At 37.0% G+C, this 23,757-nt stretch overlaps 1 protein-coding gene across 2 annotated transcripts; it reads left to right on the top strand.

The window, feature by feature from the left end:
- Positions 1 to 423: 423 nt before the first annotated feature.
- LOC124645417 (forkhead box protein F1-B-like) lies at positions 424 to 22,474 on the top strand. 2 transcript variants are annotated; one of them, XM_047185223.1, is made up of 3 exons: positions 424 to 1,302; positions 17,546 to 17,626; positions 21,085 to 21,218. In XM_047185223.1, exons 1-2 carry the CDS (start codon positions 582 to 584, stop codon positions 17,593 to 17,595), a joined length of 771 nt encoding a protein of 256 aa, XP_047041179.1. In that variant the 5' UTR covers positions 424 to 581; the 3' UTR covers positions 17,596 to 17,626; positions 21,085 to 21,218. The 2 variants fall into 2 exon arrangements, with proteins under 2 accessions (XP_047041179.1, XP_047041178.1); XM_047185222.1 differs by lacking the exon at positions 17,546 to 17,626 and having other exon boundaries at positions 444 to 1,302; positions 21,085 to 22,474.
- Positions 22,475 to 23,757: the final 1,283 nt, after the last annotated feature.

The following is a 23,757-nucleotide window of genomic DNA, read 5'->3' on the forward strand; positions in this document are numbered from 1 at the left end:
GGTTTAATTGTGCTAGGTCAAGAGCGGGCGTTCGACAGGCGTCCTTGCGACGGGTAAATATTATTGTCTAAGCGGGTTTTCCGCTGTTTGGGTGTTTGTATGAGTTTGTGGATGATACAGACGGGGATCCGCCAGAGCAATGACCGCACGCACATACGTGCCTGCCTCACCAGCCACCGCGCCACCACCAGCCACCAGGCATTATAGCCATAGCGCCCAGGTGTTCTCAGCAATACTGCAGAAAAATTATACTTACACAAATAAGCCACAACGAAAAGTATTCAAGTTCAACTTTACTAGGCTTCGTATTAAGGAAAGTTTTCCTAAAATGATTTCGTTGCTCAACCCGGTTAGAACGTTAAGGCCCAGATTACTTTCTAGTTACTAGGACTAAAGCTTCAGTTAGGTGTGAGAGTTTGCGCGCGTCGGTAAGCTTCGGTTCGACGAGACGCTGGAGAGCAGAGGCGGACGTGGGAGTGGTGACGCGCGGTGGGGCGGGGCTAGGCGGCGCGGCGCGGCTCCGGAGGCGGCGCGCGCGCACTGTGAGCTCGCCCGCGCGCCGACGCACACGCGCTGCACGCATGAAGACCGAGGACCAAACCACCGAGGAGGCGGCGCGCCGCGCGCCTGCCACGCGACGCCAGGAGAAGCCACCCTTCTCCTACATCGCTCTCATAGTGATGGCCATCCGACACTCGCCCAACAAGAGGCTGACTCTCAGCGAAATCTATGCGTTCCTCCAGCAACAGTTTCCATTCTTCCGCAGCTCCTACCAGGGCTGGAAGAATTCCGTTCGCCACAATCTAAGTTTAAACGAATGTTTCGTGAAGTTGCCCAAGGGGCTCGGTAGGCCGGGGAAGGGTCACTACTGGACGATCGATCCGTCGTCGGAGTTCATGTTCGAGGAGGGTTCGTTCAGGCGGCGACCGCGCGGGTTCCGTCGGAAGTGCCAGGCGTTGAAGCCGCAGTTCGGGAGCGGGAGCTACCTGTGCGGGGGTGGCGTGGCGGCGCTGCCTCCGTCGCAGCCGCCGGGCTACGAGCTGGCCGGGGGCAGCGGCGCCGGCGCGGGCGGCAGCGGGTCGCTGGAATACGGCGCGTGCGCGTACTCGCACGCGAGCTCGGGCCAGCAGCTGGCGTACGGCGGCGAGTACTGCGCGTACGGTGCCATCAACGAGCGCGAGTGGCCGCTGCCGTACGGCGCCGTGGAGCCGGGCTACCGGCCGCCGCCCGTGTCGCCGCCGCCGCACCACGACCTGCCCGACCTCATCCCCAACTACCAGTATGCTGTAGCCAATGAACATGGTGAGTCACACTTTATTATATTATTCTCCTTTCATGCATCTCAACTGAAGGGAACAGCCTAGACCCTAGCGTTGAGTCTGTCTAGCAGTGTCTGCAATGGTCCTTCAGTGGACCGCTGTTGCCTATTGAAAGATGGGAAATCATTTGATTTCTGTCCATATACACCTGGGGTAGTAGATAAGACCTACGACCTACGATAGTTGTTCAATATATTTATTTCTATTTAATCAAAGATTGTGCATATCCAGTTCGACTGGGTAAACACTTCTGTGGTAGACGCAGAAGTGGCTTAGCTTACCATACCTAACTTACCTTTATGTACTTTAACTCCACGAGTTTTACATTTGACCTACTGATTACTATTTGGACCGCATATTTTTTATGCGTTTAGAAGAGAAAACAAAGGCATCAATGAGTTTGTGGTCACATGATGACGACTATGATCATTCGTAAACAAAAACACACACTTTTTAAACAAATATTTTATTTATGCTATGAAAATGTTCTGAGCCCAGCAATTACAAAATATTTTGTGCTCAATTTAATTGTGAAAATCATCAAAAAAGCTGATTCTTCAATTTTTCAACATTTACCTAATTGCAACAATCTAAACATAATTTTTCAGTTGAGAAAAACTTTCAATAAAAAGCCTATGTTTTCATAGATCATTTTCTGCGCGCGCGCAGTCTTCCGTGTATAGAAAAGCGATACAATCTTTCAGAATCACTGCATCTATGTTTTCTGAATTATATTGACAAATTGCATTCTCTTATACACTATTTAAATTAAATATCTAAAGTTTTTAGTCAAAATAACTAGAATTAAACCTACTAGGATATATGGGATCCTCGGATCAATAATTTTCAGGATTTTTCCAAGAATAAAGTTCTCGTACGTTCTTGTTTTCATTTTGTATACCTAGGCTAACTTCACCTTTGTTGTGGATTAGACTGAATTATAATTTTATTTAATTAGAATAACCTTTTAAGTAATCAAGTTGCAATTTTTATTTTAAATGGGAAAGATTTTATTTAGATATACTTTCTGAAGTTGTTAAACCACGTATTTATTTACATACTATTACAAAAAAAATGTAATTTAACATGTTTATGCGTATAAATATTTATATGTGAAGATAATTCTGCAGAAAATGTTCAGAATTGGCTTCCATTAGCGGTTTCATCGGCATCCCGTGGGAACTACTTCGCGCACCCGGACAAAAAGAGGTCTACAGCCTATTTCGACACACGGACTATATAACACTGAAATATTTTTTAAATAGGACCTACAGTTCTCGAGATTATCACATTGTGACAAACAAGCTCTTCAGCTTTATAATATTGGCAAAGATTTTGAATTCGATTTAGAATTTGAATCTAAACGAGAAAATATGATTACTAGTACGTAAACAAAAGAAATACGTTGACAGTTTATATTTTCTTATACTTTAGAGTGATAATTCTTAAAAATTTAGCGTCAATTAATCTAAGGGGATGATTATCACACATACTTTAGGTCAATTAGCATATTTTGGTTTTTTCCTCTTATTTTATACATTTGACTTCATCCTGAACTCATAGAAGGAACGATAACATTTCAAAATACAATGTTACTTTGAAAGAGGCGGCTGGACTTTTACCAAGTTCGTAGACAACGATCAGGGACTTCAAACTTTAAGCTAATGTCACAAAAAATTACTTTATCTTTCTAAAATAATATTCCAAACATAAAACCTTTAATTCAATGTAGATTAAGCCACTAAAATAAATAAAATGTGTGTCCTATCGCGTCTAAATTACCTGAGCTTTTGAAGCGGCGCTAGTTGTCTTACTAAAAGGTTTTCACGGCTGAAATTCAGTACGTTAGTCTTCAGTTCCTAGTTTCAACGTGTGCCTTGTTATACTGGTCATAATAATGCAGTATTCTGCACTCCGTTGCATTTCATCTCTCTAGATGGCGTTTGGATCGAAATAGATCACGCTATGGTTTCGTTACCCTGAAATCATGACCCCAGCGACGCAACATCGAAGCTTCAGAGATATATTTTTGTACTTTTATACGTCGTAGGTTAGGTTAGGTTAATCTAGGCGCCAATTGACTATGTAGGTTACGATGTGAAATTTCCACTTTATTTTTTCTTCTATTTTTGAGTTGACCGCCCTTATGGCGGTCCCGAAATACCTAAAAAATACCTATTTAATAGGTAAACCTATGATGGATGTTCATTCCATGAAGGTCTATGTTAGGTTTCCTCAAGTTATGTCGCGGTTTGTTACTTGAAAGTTTCTTTGGTTTTTACGCATAGATTTACAGAGATTTTTTTTAAATTAAATATTTAATGTTTAGACTGTCACATCATTTTATTAATTATTTAATACCTGTGATATTTAAGTGCTAACTGATAAAGTATAGCGAAAAAATTATAAATAGTTAAGTCAAATCTTGATTTTTTTCTCATTAAATTTTTGTAACGAAGGTTAAATATATTTATTTATTAAAGTTTAGTAGTTTGGAAATCCTAAAAGTTTATTTAATCATTTCTTTTAGTATGTAAACTTATTGGAAAACTTTTAAGAGATGGTATAAAATACGTCTAACATCGATATGTACACGTCAATGATTTCTAACATGCCAACGGGCCTAATTATTTTTTAAATTCAGAACGTAGGTATTTAAAAAGTAAAAAAAAAACTAAATTCGCCTATTAGTCTAACGAAGGAGGTTAAACATACATTCTATTCGGCCAGTAAAATCGCTATAAGTACCACACGCGTTGTCTATCGTCACATACTTAGCCAGGAATTCTTGTGGAGTACTTGAGCGAAGCTACTGACATCATCTTGGTGGGTCAAGCCAGAAAGCGAAGTTCTCAAAAGTATTCATTAAAAACTTACTTCGGGTCTCATGAAGCTAGTGAAAAAATATACGCCTCTTTCTCAATTTTACTAAGTACCTTTTAGTGTAACTTCCCAGCAAAAAGACATAGGATATGATGAAGGGTGGCCGTTTTGGGGCTGCCTTATGTACATTTTTACGTTCAAAAAGTGCTGTTTTACAGAGTAAATTATTTTGAGTTTGGGTTTTAAGTATATCAGAATTTCTTAATCCAGTTACTTTACCCGTACTAAGTTTGACAGAATCTAGTTCCTGAATACTAATAACGACTGTCAAAGCGTTCAATTATGCTGGGCCATGTACCGATAGAAACTTGTATGACTGGCTTCTGGAGAGTCTCCTTCCCACTGTTGGACTGATGTCTTCAGCTGCGGTGATTTGCCAAAACTTACCGCACTAGGCATACGTGTTGGTGGCATCATCTTCCGAGCCTTTTCTGAACTTCGTTGGGGTTGGCTTCCAGTGTAACCGGTTGCAACAAGGAGCGACTGCCTATCTGACCTCCTCAACCGGGCAAGCCGATACCCGTTGGTTAGGCTGGCGTCAGACTTACCGGCTTCTGACTGTTAGTAACGGCTGCCAAAGATTTTCAATGACATCAGCTCGATGACAGTGTGGGATATTTTTCAGCCTCGATAACCCTGCTGCCCATCGTAATGAGTCGGTTACACTGCCAACTGCTTTTTTAATAGGGTGCACACCACATTAGGTACATGAATCTTATATTACGTTGATGTTTGAAAATAGTATATCCAGCCTTATTCTTTTGTTGGTTGAACGAAATGGATGAGGCACCTACAAGTATCATAAGACAGTAAGAGCGGTCCCTGTCTGTAGATCACTGGTGGATATTATGCCTTGGTACAACTGCCTATTGTCAAACCTCCTCAACCTTGAGCAACTTTGATAACATTGGTTGTCAGGCACTCCAGATTCGGACATCCCATAAGTACTACTAAAGATGAATAAATTGCAGCCGGGTCTCACAATTTGACCTTTCCATAACACGGCAGAATGAACCGCACCAATCGTTGCTTAACCTTCCATCGATCAAATCTTGCGGCTGCTATTTAGTAATAAATGTTATATTCTTCTAGACGCTCGCTGTACTACTCCTGGTTGAACACCAAGTTAGTGACCTTCCTTGGGTATTGGTGTTATTTCATGTAGCATAGCAGACCTAAGCGGTATTTGTTGAAGCTGAAGAGTTTGTGTGCTTGCTTGAACGCGCTAACCTCAGGAACCTGATCCGATATTAACAAATATTTCAATTACGTAAGGCTGCCTTTTAAGTTCTGTCGTTTGGTAACCTCCCGCGATTTTTAAAAATATATATATATGCTATTTGAATCTTTTTGAATTTAGAATTCGAAAACAAAAGAATGTTTTTAAATAGGTCGAATAGTTTTATTGTATCGTCCATTCAAAGGTGACAGGTCGGTTGCAAAAATGGAAATGTGTAAGGAAAAGAGTGCGATAATTTTCTACAACTTTAAAAGGGGATTGTCGCGACTTCAGTACTAGAAAGAGATTAATTCTGTATTTAGTGATGTAGCACCATTCCTTAGGACCGCAGAACGCTGATATTTAGAATTTCAACCTGGGCACTCTAGCTTCAGTGACAAGCCTCGTGAAGGTCGTCCAAAAACCGCCATGATGCAAGTTTATATCGAGGCTGTGCGGCAGCTAATCCTCGCAGACGGACATGTAGCATATGGTGAAATAGAGGCATCCGTGGGCATTTCAGGGACCACAGTCAAAAATATCCTACACGAAGAACTTGGCGTAAGATAGATGATCTCTCCATGGATACCACATTTTCTTAGCGACGACCAAGAAACAGCCCTAGTAAGTTGGTGACGTCAAACTCTGCAGCGATTCGACCGAGGAGAGTCAAAGCAGGTCTATGATATAGTTAGTGATAACAAGTCCTGGATATACGCTTATGATCCGGATTCTAAGCAGCAGTCAGCTGTCTAGGTCTTCCAAGACGAGCCAAAACCGACCAAAGTCGTACGCTCGCAAAGCACTTAAAAAAAAAATGGTTGTCTCGTTTTTGGCAAAGGGTGATCGTGTCGCCACTATTGTACTAAAATATCGCGACATGGTTACCGCTGACTCGTATACCATTGTTTGTTTGCCAAAAGTCATCACCGAATTTAGAAAAAACTATCCAAGACTTCGAATGATACTGCACCATGACAATGCAAGTTCGCGCACCGCCCGCCAAACACCGATGTTTTTGAGTTCCCAAAATGTTGTAATATTGGATCATCCACCTTACAGCTGTAACTTAAGCACTAATGATTTTAATACATTAACCAAAATTAAGAAAATTCTTCGTGGACTACCTTTCAGCACACCTGAAGAAGCTGTTGACGTATACAAATCGGCCGTTTTGACTACCCCCACTTTGGAATGGAATAAATATTTAAAAACTGATTTGAATGCATGCAAAAGTGCATTAAATATCGCTAAGTATTCTTAAAAAAATAATAAACGGTAATAACCTATTGGATTATCTATACTTATTTCAAACGACACAACTTAAAAGGCAGCCCTCGTATACATAGATAGTCGATTTGTCGAGAAAGGTTATTGGCTGATTTCTTTTTATCCGGATTTGCAACTAATTTCCCATGAGATCTGGGGGAAAACACTGGAGAAATTTAGTGCTGACTAAAATGATAAGGTTTTAGGTGTATTACAGGTGTCTACCTCCTTCCATAACACTCACGGTATAGACTCAGTGCTCCTTCCTAGTACGACTAGCTGTGTTTGGTAGCTACTGCAACCTGGACATATTTCTTTCATCACCAACAGTGGCCAAGGCTTCTTGTTACACAAAATTGTAAGAAGATTACTAATCACCACGCTTGATCAACACAGATGGATGATTCTAGAACTTTTAATTTCAGGTTTCTTCTCGATGTTTTCCTTCATCTTTAGTCATATTGTCAATGCACTTAGAAAGTTACAGAACTTGGATTTACGCATATATATGACCATCGTTGGTAATTAATTAAGTACATATTAATAACAATAGTGTCCACCAGCTCCAGATAAGCCACTGCGGCTGTTCTTGCCATGATATGTGCGACATTTATGGTGGGAACTTCTTCCCTTAAACGTACATATATAGCCCATGTGTTATTCGAGGATAGCGTAGCTGCCTAAATGGGTTCAGTAGTTTCAGAGCCTTTTATTGTAGACAAGCGTACGCGCAGGCGCTGGTGCAATCTCATCTTAATGGGATGAGATCAAGAACAGTAATCTCACCAGATCTCTCATACCAGAGACAGATTAGGCGCTAGATCAGGACCAACATTTATATGTTCTCCGCAGCACGCGTGTTTAATGACGAACTTCCAGACTCCGGGTTATTTTGTGATGTGTCTTAAAAACTCATCAATGTTCTTCTGCTCAACCCAGGAATCGAATTCGAGATAAGTTAGAAGCCTGTTAGAAGAAAAAAATTGCCTTAACATTTTTATCTATGTAATGTAGTTTATTATGTTCAACATACACATATACATACTTACTTCTGATGATCCCGGCTCCGTCTAGCCCTTTAAGTCCGATATATTTTCAAAGAAAAAAACTCAATACATTAAACAAACCAGTAGAGAAATTAAATGATGACTTGAAGAACATTTCAGGAGGAGGTTTCCCAGGTAAATGGGTAGAGGCAGCTTGATAGTCAGGCATGTGAGCCACTGGTACTCAGCTGCATTTGGTTAGACAGCCTACCCTTACATCATTTTACAAGATAGATGACGATAATGATGAACACTAACTAATCTGTCTCTTAGGATATAAGTAGATATACAATATCTACTATACTATACTCAGACGAAAACATAATGTAAGCATAATAATAAAGACTTTTCTTGGTATCAACAGTCAGTTTTGATTGATTCTTCCGTTCTTAGCTTGAGTTTCTTTTTTGTCTAACAGCACGATATAAAAATGCGAATTAATGAATTAATAGTCGATTGGTGTTAGTAAATAATATCTAATCAGTGAAATGCAATAAATTACTATGTATGCGGTACTATAAACATATTCAGCCTTACTTATAAACGTGAATTAAATAATAAGTAATACTTAAGGGCTGTTTAAGAAAATTCTTACTTATAAACGTTGCTTAAGAATGTCTTAACTAACATTTAAGCACTACTTAAGACTTTAAGTAGTGATTAGTTAAAATGTTGCTAAGAAGGCGATTAGAGATTTTTATAAGTAAGGGGGATTATACCTACTTTGGTACAGTATTTACATTCGTTTCTTGTAGACCATATTTCAAGGGCTAAAAGTTACGTCTTCCCCAACTTTTACAACCTTAAAAAAAACCTTAAATTCGTAACATTGTCATATCATATCCTATACATATACGATACATTTTATCTGGCGCCAGTTCTAATTCCACCCAGATTCCATGACTAAAAGGAGCTAGTCCTAACAATGCACTGGACTAGAAAAGTGAAAGTACCCGTCACATCCCTCACCCACACATTCAAACCTAACATTATATGACAACGATGACGTACATGGTACACGCACACATTCTAAATTCTAGCTTATAAAATCTAGCTCTTATCAGTCTAGACTCCTAGTATCTCGGTTCTGTATAACTGAGTCTAATCAATACTGCAGTAAACTAATGGGGGCGCTGTACCAAAACGTGCAATGTATTGATTACTTCGTCTGGCCGAGGTACTAGGATACTATGATATTGCAGGAAATCTCAGGTAAGAATATTGCAGGAAAAGCTGCGTTCGAGGGCTATATTAACCTAGCATAGATCCTGGCCCTGGGTATAGATTTGGAGTCTCTGACTGGCTGGTTAGGTCTTAAATAGAGCGTGAGTCGATTTTTTTCGAATTTAGAACCCTGATGTCACGTTGTTCAAAAAGATAATTCGATTTTTTTATTATTCTTAATTCAAATAGCTATAAAAAAATGTTGGGTTATATTCTTCTTCTTCTTTGGTGTCGATGACATGTCATTTAGTGAGACTACACTTTGTCGGCCCAATATGCCATCAATATGGGTCATATTGATATCATGATTTTATAACGACAGCTTATAAAACCTAATAAACAAAAATGAAATTGCTGAACTGTGGAAAATTCCTGAAATGTACAAAAGGTTTCTTACTCAGAAACTTTGATGTTCAAGTTCACAGCACAAATGCGTACCTATATGTTTTTACCAACCCAGTTAAGTTGTGTTAGCAAACTTCCGAAATTCCTTTTAATTTATTTAAGCAATTTTCTGCAAATGGCATTATTAACCGAAGCTACCATTTTTCAACCCTTTCCGCAAAAAACCAAGTTGGCGACTTTTACAACAATCTTCTGGCGTGTTTCGACTTCTCAACTACTAGTAGGTCAAACTTTTTAATGTTTTTTTTAGGGTCCGAAGTCAAATAAGAATGCTTATAGTTTCACCATGTCTATCCGTCTGTCCACGGTTCGTCTCAGTGACCTAATGTGTGTATAAAAAAAATAATAGGGGTTTACTAAAATAGTTTTTTTATTATATATATTTTTTTAGTACTTTACTTTAGGAAGTACTTGCTCCATTTTGCTGCATTTTGATAGAAATGTCTTGGAAATCAACCATCAACAGAGGTTTATTCAGTTTGGTTGGCCTGTCGTTGACATTGGTCGGTGGTAAGAATTTGTTCTTACTCATATACATAAGTACTCAGAGGGAATCTGTAATGTTGATTAACTGTATTATATTGTGGGTTACATTTTTAACTTGTACGGAGAAAAGTTGATAATTGTGGTAATTTAAGTGTTCTATTACATTGTGGGTAAAATTTTACTACAAGTCTAACATTTATGTGACATTTATTGTGTCGGATGGGAAACAAACGAAACCCTACACAGAGCATGGCCCGACATGCTCTTGGTTCGTTTTTTAACCCTTAACTATCCAGAATGCTTTTGTGACGTAACTGACCAGTAGTGTCCAACAGACACTTTATAAATGTAGGTAGGTATCACAGAGAAAAGAAAGTTATTTTGAATTAAAAAGACAGTGTATTGTATTTCAGTAATGTTTTTTTACATTTATTCACTTACAGATATTACAAATATTTTTATTTTCAAAATGTTCAGAGCAGACATTGGGATTGCATTTATCTCAGCACTGTTTAGAAGCCTTTGATAATTTCGAAGGACAAATATAAGAAAGTTTCTTCCTTTTCGCAGCAGGTTCAGATGATTGAGTAGCTTCCCGATTTGACCCTGCCACATCTTGTATGGCACCCGACACCATAAGATTATAATAAGTAAATGTAAATAAAAAACAATTTACCTTCACACTCGAATCAAACAAAATGTTACTGTGTCTGTTGGACACTTGTGGGTTGATGAAGTACTATTTTCGTTTATTGACCAAAAATAATAAACTATTCGTGTTACAAATATTTTCATTGCACATTTAGATTCGTAAAACATTGGTGATAAATGGGAACAAATATAATGACCACCATAAAATGCTTTGATACCCTAAGTTTTGTAACCAGAAATATCTACTGAACACCAGAAAAATAAAGTCTAAAAATGTAATAGTACCAGCTATTTTAGTCACGACTTCACTTTAAATTGTATTCGACCACCAAATTTAGTAAATGATCACCAACTCTTGACGACCAAATTAATGTATTATTTTTGCCTAAATAAGTCACTGTGATTGCCATAAAATGTAGGCTTATTACCAAATAAAGTATTATGATGCCATATTAAGTTATGTGTCCGGCTTGCAATGCATGCGTGAGTGTCAGTATGACGAGTGACAGGGGAAAATGGAAGAAAATGACATATTGCGCCGACCCCAAGTAAAATTGAGAACAGGGCAGGAGAAAGAAGAAGAAGAATGTGTTTCTCAATACACTCCCTCGAAAACACACTCTTATCGCACTGTTTAGAGGCATGCAATAGACAATTTTCCACCCTAGAGCAGGAAAAGGGTCCCCATAATGTTATTACATTTATTGTATCAGGCCGAACTTATTTTTTTGGAGTCAGTTTATTTAAACAGGATAGCAAGATGTAAAAACTTTGATTATCATTTTGATATAATATATCTGGTATAATTTTGATGATCATTTACTACTTTTGGTGATCATTTACTACTTTTGGGATAACAATGATTTATTTGGACTCATTTTGCTTAAATAGGATAGCAGAATTTAAAAACTTTGGTTGTAATCTTACTTTAAAATGGTGGTTTAATTTTGGTGATCGTTTACTATTTTTGGCTTACGCATGATTTATTTTGGAGTAATTTCACTTAAATAGGATAGCAAAGTGTTAAAACTTTGGTGATAGTTTTACATTAAAATGCGAGTTTCATTTTGGTGATCATTTACTATTTTTGTCTGCTATTTGTTACTATATCTGGTGATCATTTAAACATAAGCCGTGATAAATTAGATAAAAGGCCGATTCGCAAAAATAAATACTTTCGTTTTTGTGAAAACATAAACGCAAAAATGTGTCCGCGAGACACATGTGGGTTGTTAAGGGTTAAAGTAAGTTATTTCCAAAATTGCAGTTTTCATTGGTTATTTTTCTTCTGCTTTACTTTTAGCTTTCTAATTCCGCAAACTTTCCCTATTTCTCTGTTTGCAAAACTTATTGATCAATGTTCTGCCATCCATGGTTTTGTACGGTGGCGTAACAAACATACAAAATATATTAATTCTTAGAAGCTGTGAGCGATAACTACCACTTAAAACCTCAAACGATTGGCACCTACTTGAAAATGTTCTCAAGCGCGCTCAGTTCGTCTTGAAATAATTCAAAGGTTAACTTTCAAGTACATAGTTTCATTAGTCAGTCACGTAATTAAGATTATTTTTAATTTGTCGATAAGTAATTTGATAAGTTCTGGAAATAACTATTTAAGTCCTTTTTTAAAAGCAAAGTAAGTTTGTAACTTACCCTAAAGTTACAAACTTACTTTGCTTAGGTATAAAAATAGAGTTTCGTAAATCAAAACGTAATGAACGACACTTCTTTGTGCTTTTGTCAAAATTAATTTAAAATCTACTATCGGAAAGAGTCTGATTTTAAAATAAATAAGTATATTTACTGTCGAATATACTAGCTGTTTTCCCGCAATTTCACCCGCGTCCCGTAGGAACAACAGCCTATACTTACCGGGTTATGCGTTAGCCTATGTTGCTCCGGTAGAGCGTAGCTTTCCATCAGTGAAAGAATTTTTCAAATCAGTTAAGAAGTTTTGACGTCTTTAGGCCACAAACAGAAAGACGATTAATTCTATCTTACCCTTACTCTTTTACACACTACAAAATTCCGACTAAACCATCCGAAAATACAGTGCGAAATTAACACAAACAAATCCGAGCACATCGCCAAACTGCCAGCATGGCGTCCGATTAAGGCGCATCGTACATAGACGGCCAATAAATACAGACTCCTGCGCAGGGCCGGATAATCGCCCAGTTTATAGCCGCCCATGTGCGCAGGCCGGTTTCTTAGAAGCTTGGAACTCCCTTACGACCCATAAAATGTGGTATAACATGTGCAGTTGCAAGGCAGACGCTGTGATGCATCTCTTAAAGGTCGGTTCTTCGTTTTACATGATCTGTATCATTGTTTTGTGTTTACTTTCGAAGTTGGTTTTTGCAGATAATTCAAATGTCGATAGAAAGGATAGGTAAGCGTTTATCCTTATATCACGGATCACCCAATCATATTATGCTATCTCCCCGTGGCCAACTGGGTCACTAGTAGGTACACAGAATTAAGATTCCAAGATTTTCTTACATACATACATAGTTAGTTACAAGTGAAGCTAATATAAGTGTGTTAAAAATTGTTTTCCACAGCTGTTAATATAATTTTACTGTGTAGTATTTTTTACTTGAAATAAGCACTATTTGATGTGCATTTCTTATGATACCTACTGTCATATAATTAGGAAAATGTCTGTAATAGGTTTTTCTTTTACAAAATAGATATTGATTCCCTAAGTGTAACTATGATGCTCCTTGTAACCAGTACCTATGTGTCATTATAGCCAGCATAAAGTACTTTGTCGAGGAAGGCTGTAGGCTACTTTTATATTTGGGTGCGCGGGTATTTCCCACGGGACGCGGGTGAAACCGCCAGCCGGAGCGAGTTACTGATAAGAACGTCTTGACCTCTTATTTTTGGTACCAATACTAAGTAGTACATGAAATAAATGAGTTGTAAGATGATCTATCACATCCTTGTGAAAAATTGTGAATGCTGAGAGCGACAGCCCAATAAATTAAGATAAGGGTACATTCTTACGATATTTGTACCTATGTACCTACCTACGAATTGGTTTCCTGGTTTACTTACCTTAATGTGAACTTATGGAAGTCAAGAATAAACACCATTTTAGCTGTAAGCTGTAATATTGCCTTTGCAATTGAATCATTGGAATGTTACATATAATTGTGAAAGCTTAATCTAGGCCCTAGGCTAATCAGTATTTTACTATATTAGGTATAGTCCACCCTTATTGTGATAAATTGTCAGAGGCCGTCAGCCGGATTTTGACACCAGGGCTTGCTAGGTGATTAAATCGGCTCTCGCTGAAAATCAGCGCTGAGGCTTTTGTCCCGTTTAGGGTCTCAGCATTATGCTGAGCGAGGGCCGTTTCACGTGAGGTGTGACACATATTTCCAATTACTGTATTTTAATTGTAATTCGTCTTTTTTTTTCTTTTTTCTAAAGTTTGTAAACTTTATTTTTTTGTCACAGGCGTGAATAAACGTATTTCATTTCATTTCAAATCTGCAGCTCACTCGGTAAGAAGAAGATTGTGATAATAAGTTTTGTTTTTATCGGGCGAGATATCGTTAAACTTATTTCCAGTCCCAAATACACATACATAGACATAGGCTTTTTTAGGGTAAAAATCTATACTATCATCATAAAGCTGCAGGTTTCAAAGCGCTAAGAACAACTGGACAGGTTTGAAAACTTAGATTCTACATATCTTCCCGTGTTATCTAGCCCAATATTTTTTTTTTATTATTTATTCTTGCACATATTTATTACATTTTTAAATATTAAATATAAAAATAAAAAACATTAGCCCAATTATTATTATTCTACATATCTTCCCGTGTTATCTAGCCCAATATTTTTTTTATTTATTCTTGCACATATTTATTATATTTTTAAATATTAAATATAAAAATAAAAAACATTAGCCCAATTATTATTATTCTACATATCTTCCCGTGTTATCTAGTACAATTATTATTATTGATGGAGAATGTACATAGATTACTTTTTTATATAGGAGGGTGGAGTAATTTCCCTACGACCATACTGAAACCTATGGTAAAAGCTAGTTAGACATATCAGTGCACATATTTTGTCATCACTACATAGTATAAAACAAAGTCGCCTTTTCTGTCCCCGTGTCCCGTTGTACGCTTAAATCTTCAAAACTACGCAACCGATTTTCATGCGGTTTTTTTAACAGATTGAGTAATTAATGAGGAAGGTTTTTATGCATAATAATATACATTAAAAAGTGGGGAAATACTGTTATCCCGTGTGATAACGGAGCGGGTCGTTAGTTAGTTATTAAATAAATCCAGTCCCTGAATCCAGACAACACAATTGCATAGAACCTACATACACGTTAGGTACTGAAAGTTACGCGCCTGAGCACAAAAAGATCATAAAATATAAAAGTTCCTGAGAGAGCGTGGTGATGTATTTTAGTTTACGTGTGATAATGGCGCTGCGTACGCGCAGCTACGCGTCTGATGTGTTTACACGAACGCCCGTTTGTTCAAACCGTTTGATCTTTATAAATGCAATAGGTATTTCAAAAATATCGCCGTCGGCGGAACTCTAACGCTGGCTTTAATAAAAAAATCGAGAATGATTTTAAGAACGACAACCTTGATTCTGTGTTTATGCTCGCCTATGGGTGCTCGGTTTATGAGCATTTTTTGATTTAACGTAACTGACGTGTGTTTGAAAATTTTATTTCAGTACATTCGTTGTACGGTTTAAGGTGGGCTGTCCCTACTGAGTTGACGGGAATGAGTAAGACTCAAATTTCTCGAAAGATGAGGTGCATTTTAATTTACGATTGCGAGCGAAGTCGGGGTTTATTTGTACGATCGCGATTACTTTTGTTTCTGCGAAGTAACCAACTTTGTAGTAGTCACTTTGGATCGCACTAATGGACTCGATTTCCTGTTCTTGATTAAACGTTTATTGTATACAAAGTCTTTTAGAGCTAGATACTTGAAATATAATGCAAATTTTGTTATGCAGATTAAGATATTCTATTTATGTCTATTGTTATGAGAGAAGCTTTATTAGTAAATACCATATCTATATTTAAATACCTATCCTAAAAGACACTTTTACATCAGCTGGTTTTCCATTTGGCTTTTTATATGCGACACATTCCGGACGACAATAGTCCCAATGGAAAAACCCTTTGGTGTGAAAACGTTATCATTGGATAAGTTTTCATGCTCTGCCGCTCTTGAAACAAATGAATCTAGAATTACGATCATATGTTCTTTCATACACACAACATATTCAGTTCTCCAAACTTATTGTTAAACAATTTCTTTCTTTTTAGTTATGTACCTGTAATAACTGGGCTTACTGATACAGGCAGCTTTTGTCTTTAATTTTTATTTTTTTTTACAAAACACTGCTGTCAGAGTATCACGTTTATATTCATTTCAGAAGTAGGCCAATCGATTGATAGTATCTAGGTTAAATTTACGAAGCTTCATGTTGCAAAGAGTAGCTTTTTGAGCCCTGTTAATTTTCACATAGCACACAGTGTCATGAACAAAGTTATTTTTCAGGTGTCATTTTTTTCCATATCCATACTACCGTTCATTAATTTACATCTGTAAGTGTTAGTAGAAAAAAAACCGTCAAAAAATTCATCTTCAGCTGTCGACTGGGAGCGTGTCCAAGAGGCTGACAGCATTACCTCGTTGAATCGCCATGCTGATCCTTTGTCCGATGTATTAGCCAGCCTTTTGGTCACGAGAAGTATCCACCAGCCGCATATCGTACATAGTTAATTTTGAATTCTTCAAATACCGAACAGCATTTTCCGGTGTCAGTTAAAACAGTTGTTTCTCTAAATAACACATCTTCAGTATTGTTCTATTTTGTATTCGATATAAATAACTCCTGTAATTGACACAGATCGATGCATTTGACTCGACGTGTGCGGTCCGATTTGAAATCGATTCCCGACGGGTAACGAGGGTGCATCCAGTAACAATGTAATGAGAAAAAAGAAAATTGCTGTCTGATTGCTTCGCACTTTGTGTAGATTTTTATATCATTAATATTCATTCTTTCAGTTTCCTGTAATGTCACATATATGCTCATTATATTTTTACTTTTTTTATTCAAGTTAGAGCAGGACATTTCGGTCTACTTACATAAACTTGCCTTAAATACACAGATCAAACTAGAGCAAAATGAGTTCTAGTAGCTTTACCTTCTACCATAATGTACTTATCAAAAGAGATTTTGTTTTTTTTTTTTTATTACTTGTAATCATCACTAACTTTTAACTTAATAACACCAATATTTTGACACAAATATTCGTAACATAGTTAATGGGTGGTCCCTCGGTACCAACAGATTTAGCTTCTACCATAAACGTGCAAGACAAAAAAAAACTAAAAAACCGAACATTTCTGATTGCAGTTGCGCCTAACACTTGCTAAAAAAATCAACCCTTTCATATGGCAACCTTGACCTTTAAAAAAAAGAGGTTACTTTTTACAACAGGCCGACAAAAAACAGCAATATAAAAAAAATTGCCAGTACGTACTACCAAAAATGTTTACGATTGACTTTTCAGCATTTTTTTATAACTGTAATCACTACCAGTATAATTTCCCTACGGCAATAATTTCCTTGGCTAATAAAATACATAGGTATCACGAAAGTTTATATCTACAATTTTACAAATTCAAACAGATTTATAACGGCAATTAAAAAATATACAGTCATTACAGTATTTTTAATTTCTTGTAATTTCCTTCGTTTCACATGTAAACTCCGCCGTTATGTTTAAAGGGTTAAAATTTATCATCTGCCTAGCCTTTTCCCAACTATGTTGGGGTTTGCAGCTGAATACCAGTGTTTTACCCGAAGCGACTGTCTGTCTGACCTCCTCAACCCAGTTACCCGGACAACCAAATACCCCTTGATAAGACTGGCTGTCAGACTTACGGGCTTCTGACCATAACGACTGCCAAAGATGTTCAATGATAGTTTCAAGGGTTAATATTAAAGATATAATTTCTCTTATTTAGGGAGGATCGATGGCGCAATACCAGATTACCTTTCAACGTTTGTGACTTGAAAGATTTTCGTCCTACGATGATAACTATCAGGTATTATGAGAACTTCAACTTTGTGTCACCGCGAATTGTGTCTATCCTGTGTTCAAAGCAATCCGAGTGTAATTCGTCATTAGGCTTCACAAACATTAACTTATGTGGGAGCTTTTCTTCAGTAACGCAAGTTAGTAGTTACTCTGAAGTGCACAAAACTCGGATTCCTTTGTTCATCGTGTTTTCTGGAATATTGCGTCTTCGTGAATCCTTAATGCCTGCCTAACTCACGAACTTGAATCGATCGCTTATCGTTTCAGATACAGTATTCTTACATTCACACACATCCGACGTCGTAAATGAATCTAATTAGGGAAACATGCATAGACTAATATAAACGAATTATCCAGTTTTATTGCTTCAATGACATAAAAAATATTTTGATTACTATCATAAATTTGCGGCATTCGGGATTCACATAATTCGCTAGCGAACATATTACATTTGTAAAATGAATTTTATGTGCAATAGCTGTGCGACTTATGCGAATTCTTTTATATCTGCTCCAGGAATAGTTGGCGCTGTATGTACCTGCGTGTGCCACTTAAATCCCAATAAATCTATAGTTAAACTGTTAAAGTAATGTAATTCGGTGTCGGGTCGGCGCGGGTGCGGCCGCCCCGGCGCGCATCTCTCGTCGCCTGCCAACTTGAGAGCAATTTATCCCATCGCCGAGGCCCTCTCCCTGGCGTAATCTATGGCCTCTACAAAGCGATGACAACTAACGGAATGTGAGCTTATGATCGTCCGTACAGTACAACACTTCTATTTTTCATTATAAAAGTCTTTCATAAACAGTTAAATAAGAAACAGTTTTAGCATTCTCGGAAGTCGAAACAGTGCCCGCAATATATTTATTATCAAAAGTAAACTATTGAAAAATATTGATAATCTTCTGCTGTCTCACTCAACAAAGTAGAAATGATGAATGTCGTAATCAAACAATTTCATTTCAGAATTTATATTGTGGTTTCCACAAAATTCTGAGAATAGTTTTGTATCGAGAGATATTGGGATACTATTGCTTGCATATACATATAGCTGGTGAGACTGGATGGAGTTCTTAGAAAATTTTATGTCGAAGTAAAATTTTATTCCTAAAGGCGGGCAATTGGTTGGTGTTGCTAGTTTGTTTAAATTACGTCGATTAGGTGGTGCACGTGGCCGCTAACAGACGAGGCACAGGCGGCGCCGCGGTGGGAACCAGTGAAGCGCAATTATAGCCTAACATCCACATATTTTATGAGAACACGCGTGTATGTGAGGTTTTACGCCGGCTCCACATTTATTATCATCGTGTTGTCAGTACTGCACTGGTTATTTTTTTCCACAGAGATCGTCGTTTACCGAATTTGTATAGTTGTCTATGGAAAATGTTTTTGTTAATTGGTCGTTATTTTATCATTTATTTTACGAAATTGATCCCTTTTTATTGTTGCAAACTCATGTACGTGTCTTCGTACCTAACTGCTGAATTACTTACATAAGCTTTTAGCGTTTGATTCGTTAATATGCAATAATACTTTGATAGCCTTTTGACCACTCCCATGCGCCGGTATTTCATCCAAGCTTCTATACAGGCCCGCCGCTAGCTGTTTGTTCGCCCGCGTGCAAAACTGATTATGCCGCCCTACGACTACATACGTTATATTTACTTGAAATGTTCAGAGTAACCTAAGCAGTCCTGGATTAGCCCATAAGCAAACTAAGCAATTAATTAGGGCATTATTATTATTAGTAAGCAATTGCTTAGGGCATCAATGCAGTGCAATCATTACCCAAGTGGCCCCTATGTATTGAAAGATTGTGATTAACTTAAACTAGCGCACTTAAATGTCTATAACAATGGTTAAAGTCAGTAAAATATGTAATTTGGTGGGTTTCCCGTTGAAAAGTCAACTTATAAGATACATTTTATATGTAAGGAAGCGCGAAAATTTTTTAGTCTAAGGACACAAAACAAATAAAAACCACTGTAAATTAACAAAGCAAAGCCAAAAAATAAAATGTGCACAGAAGTGAAGTGCAAAAGCCGCGAGCGAAGCGAGCGCGATTTTTTCCTTAGAGTTTTCATGAAGTAAACATATCATAAAAAGCCATAATGGACGTGCGCGAAAAATGTTTTTTCGGAATTGAATGCCTCAACAATTAAACAAAGATAAAATGCGATATCTGACATGGAGCCGCGAGCGCAGCGAGCGCGAATTTTTTTGGGTATGCAAAGGGTGAAACAGTCAAAATTAATAGGAGACGACCAAAGCTAGGGCGGCTGTTTCTGAAATTTTATTGGTTTAATTTTGCCGCCCCCTAAATAGCATTTGCTCCACGCTACGCCACTGGTTGATCTTAAATCGTTTTTAAGAATCTTTAATTTTGAAAATGTACCTAGTTTCAACAGATGTAGGTACCTAACTGAAACCGACAGTGTACCTAAGTAATATTCTTAGCGCTATTGCTGTGTTCGGATATATTGAAATCAAATCATTGGTAAAAAGATATTTTATTTTTTAAATATTACGTGATAACTCGCTAGATTTGCCGCCCCCTAGGACGTGCCGCCCGCGTGCTGTGCACGCACTGCACGCCCGCTTACGGCGGGCCTGCTTCTATATTCTATATTGGCACCACTATAGATTCTAGTGTATTCAGAAAGTACGTAAAATAGAAGAGGGATTCTAACCTTTAACAGCCGTTTCCAATTATCTATCTATCCGTTGTTTTCCTTGCTACAGATAGGTATCTACGCCTACAACTTTTTAAATAGCAAAACGAACATTAGTGTTTCGATTCTCTTAAATTTCACTTTTTTAACTATGCTATATAGTACGTGGGTAGATTTTTTCTCACAATACGATCGTCACGAACTCAACTCTGCTGCTTGTTATTTGTCTTAAATTCATAATCTATACTATCTATACTAATATTATAAAGAGGAAAACTTTGTTTGTTTGTTTGTTTGGTTGTAATGGATAAACTCAAAAACTACTGAACCTATTTTAAATATTCTTTCACCATTAGAAAGCTATATTATCTGCGAGTAACATAGGCTATATTTTATCCCGGTGCGGTCAGTAGCTCCCACGGGTCGCGGGTGAAACCGCGCGAAATGGGCTAGTTATACGTAATTTCAATATTTTACTACATTAGTTGTATGGGGCTAACGTCAAAATTCTATCTCTAATAATCTTGAGAATGGTTTTAAGTATTTTCAAACTGTCTGTATGTATCTGTCCCTTTTAGCGTCACAAAAATAAAGTTCCCTTGTCATTTATACTTGTAACATCATAAAGTATACGAGAAAACTTTATTTTATTGAATATTATAGGTAAACCAGCTTTAGCGAACACTTGTTTTACATACAATGTGCAATGAAAAATGTATCAACTCCACAAATAGTGATGACATCATGCGCTGCGCCTCCAACTGACACACACTGATATAACAACTTTGTTCCCCAGGCTCAGCTCCCATGTTCGCCGGGATGAGGGGGGTGCACGGCCAGATGCTGAGTGGAGGGTCCTCCATCACCGGTCTTGGAGGCTTCGGGCTGTCGTCATCACTCCCAGCCCTCCCGGCTGACAGATCCAAGGTCTACTCGTCACCACCGCCGACGCCCTTACCAACTCTGCCTTCACCAGCCTCGGTACCTACGCCCGGTCCACCTCCATCGTCTTATTACCAATAATTTTATTTCTTAATTCTTTATGGATATTTTATCACCGCTAGTATGAACTTTTGTAAAGGTATGGTGGTATGAGATAGTCTAACCGTCAGTTGCACAAATATCTGTTAAGTTAAAGCTTCTTTAAATTATTAACTATTGCTGACTCTTTCTTTGTCAACAAGATAAAAAGTGTCAGCAATAGATTTAATGAAGTTTTAACTTTAATGGAGCTTTGTGCCACTGAAGGTAAAACGTCGCTCGCATCGATAGCTAAGATGAACGCCAAATGTAATTTTATAGTAATTATTATTTGTATTTTTCATCAGTTTTGAAATTACTTAGTGTACCATAATTATGCTTAGTTTTATGTTAGTTGTTTAGATTTTAGTTTAGATGGAAGTATTTATCATAAGAATCATTACTGAATGGTTTCAGAATTCATTTTATGTTGCTAGTTTTTTACAGTACTTCTTTATGCTTTTCAATAATTCTCAAAGTCTTTTATACTCTTAGAATGAATAGCTGGCTTAATGTTATAAATAGGCAAAATATACTGTAAGACCCTGTAAATTACAGGACTTTTCAGGGCTCTAATATTGTGCCTTAATTTAAGTACAACTCTAATAATTAAGGTTATCCATCTTACTCAATTGCACCTTTATATTACTGAAAAATAAATACTTATAAAAGGTTTAAAAAAAAATGTTGCTCGGTTACTGTTGTGCGAAAATGTCAATATCTTGAGTTCTTTGACACTTAGGTACCCATTTTTTTATGAAAATTGGTACCTACCTACTGTACTTGTAAACTTGATTTTATTTTCTGCTTGTTACTTGACCAAATCATTTTGTTTTCACTTTGATATTTTTGAATTGAAATTTTTAGTTTTTTTTTTTTTAATATATGTACTTAGATGATAAATTGCAAATTCTTAATTAATTTTAAATATTCGCAGTGATCATTAAGTAGGACTTAGAGTTAACTTAAACCAGTAGGATATTATTTTATCAAAGTCATTAGTAAATTGCTAGAATAATATAATAATAGTAAGCGTACAAAAGTATTAAGTATGTTAATTATTTCATATATATGTATGTATTATTTTCTCGTGTCTAAATGAAGACGGTGTATTTTTATTAGTTGTAAGCTGTTTCTTTTTTTTAAATAAACTCTTAATAATTTTATTTTTATTTTATATTGTCCCTATTTTTTCTCTGATATAATTAATTACCACCTTACACTACGTTTGGTGTTGGTTGTGGTCAGAAGATTATTTTTTTAATAAATAAGATAGGTGATCCGTAGATTGGACAAAGTACGAAACCGTATATACCTACAATGACCTAAATCCCTAAAAAAATATGGGGCGTATCACCCACCCTTAAAAATAGTCAACAAATACTTAAAACATACGAATATTTAACATCTTCAGTACTTGCCAACTTCACTTACACACACACACTTTTTTTTACACACAACATATTATGATATAATACTGTGAATTTATGATATTTCACAAAATGTATAAATAAATATTGTTCAAGCATTTGTGTTTACAATTTAGTAACACTGTTACTTAAACTAGTCTTCGTCGTATTTTCTAGCTATCTATTGATTCTTTTACTAGATAAGAACTTTCATTTATTTTGTTAAATCAAATATGTACACACTTATATATATAGAGGTACAAACTTAATCTACTTATCTTTAAAAAAACGATGTAAAAAATAATAACATAATTATGTAGGTACAAGAACATTGATTAGGCGTCGAAGTATTCCTGTGTAGGAACTTGACATTACTTGTGTGGTACATGGGGGTAAATGTCTTTCTATCTCTAGTAACCAATTCAATGGATGGATAGAATATTAGGAGCAGCCATTAGTGCACAATACATTATCTATGTTTGGTTCCACAGTGGCTGGTGTTGACAGGGCGTCATAAGTGGCCGTGCACCCTGGCATGCCGTAAATATCTCCACGGAACGAAGATAACGAACGATGAGTGCTGCAACAACCCAAAACGTTTTTTAACCAGTTTTAACTACTTATAAGTTTTTTAGTAAAAAGTTATAGAGACCAGAGCTAGTTTTGTTGACTAGCTAATAATTGACACGGAGTAAGGAAATATGAGCAGAGATGCCGTAATGCATGCAGGTCAGGCGCCTTCTTCTAGTTTAAATTCATACGTTGAGCATGAACAAAACGATCAGTTACAAGGGAACTAAGTAGGCGTTCGCGTTCTTTGAGACATCTGTCAAAGATTTTTGGTATTACAAAATATGGTTGGGTCCAAACAAGGCGTGTAATGGCGGAAACAGTATCCTATATCGTTCCTCATTCCCCGCTCATCCGCATTTTGGCGCGTCAATTTTTTAGGCGTTATGACACCTCCGCGAGTGATTATGTTCTCCATGACTATAGCGTAAGTGATGTGAATTACCAAATGGCTTGGGGACAAAATATGC

Source organism: Helicoverpa zea, chromosome 31 (genome assembly GCF_022581195.2).
Source record: "Helicoverpa zea isolate HzStark_Cry1AcR chromosome 31, ilHelZeax1.1, whole genome shotgun sequence".
Lineage (NCBI taxonomy): Eukaryota > Metazoa > Arthropoda > Insecta > Lepidoptera > Noctuidae > Helicoverpa > Helicoverpa zea.

What these genes read in the sequence shown, in the direction of transcription:
- LOC124645417 (XM_047185222.1), top strand. Translation starts at nt 582, where the DNA reads ATGAAGACCGAGGACCAAACCACCGAGGAGGCGGCGCGCCGCGCGCCT. An exon ending in TGCTGTAGCCAATGAACATG is followed by an intron (nt 1,303 to 21,084) that starts GTGAGTCACACT and finishes TTTGTTCCCCAG; the next exon opens with GCTCAGCTCCCATGTTCGCC.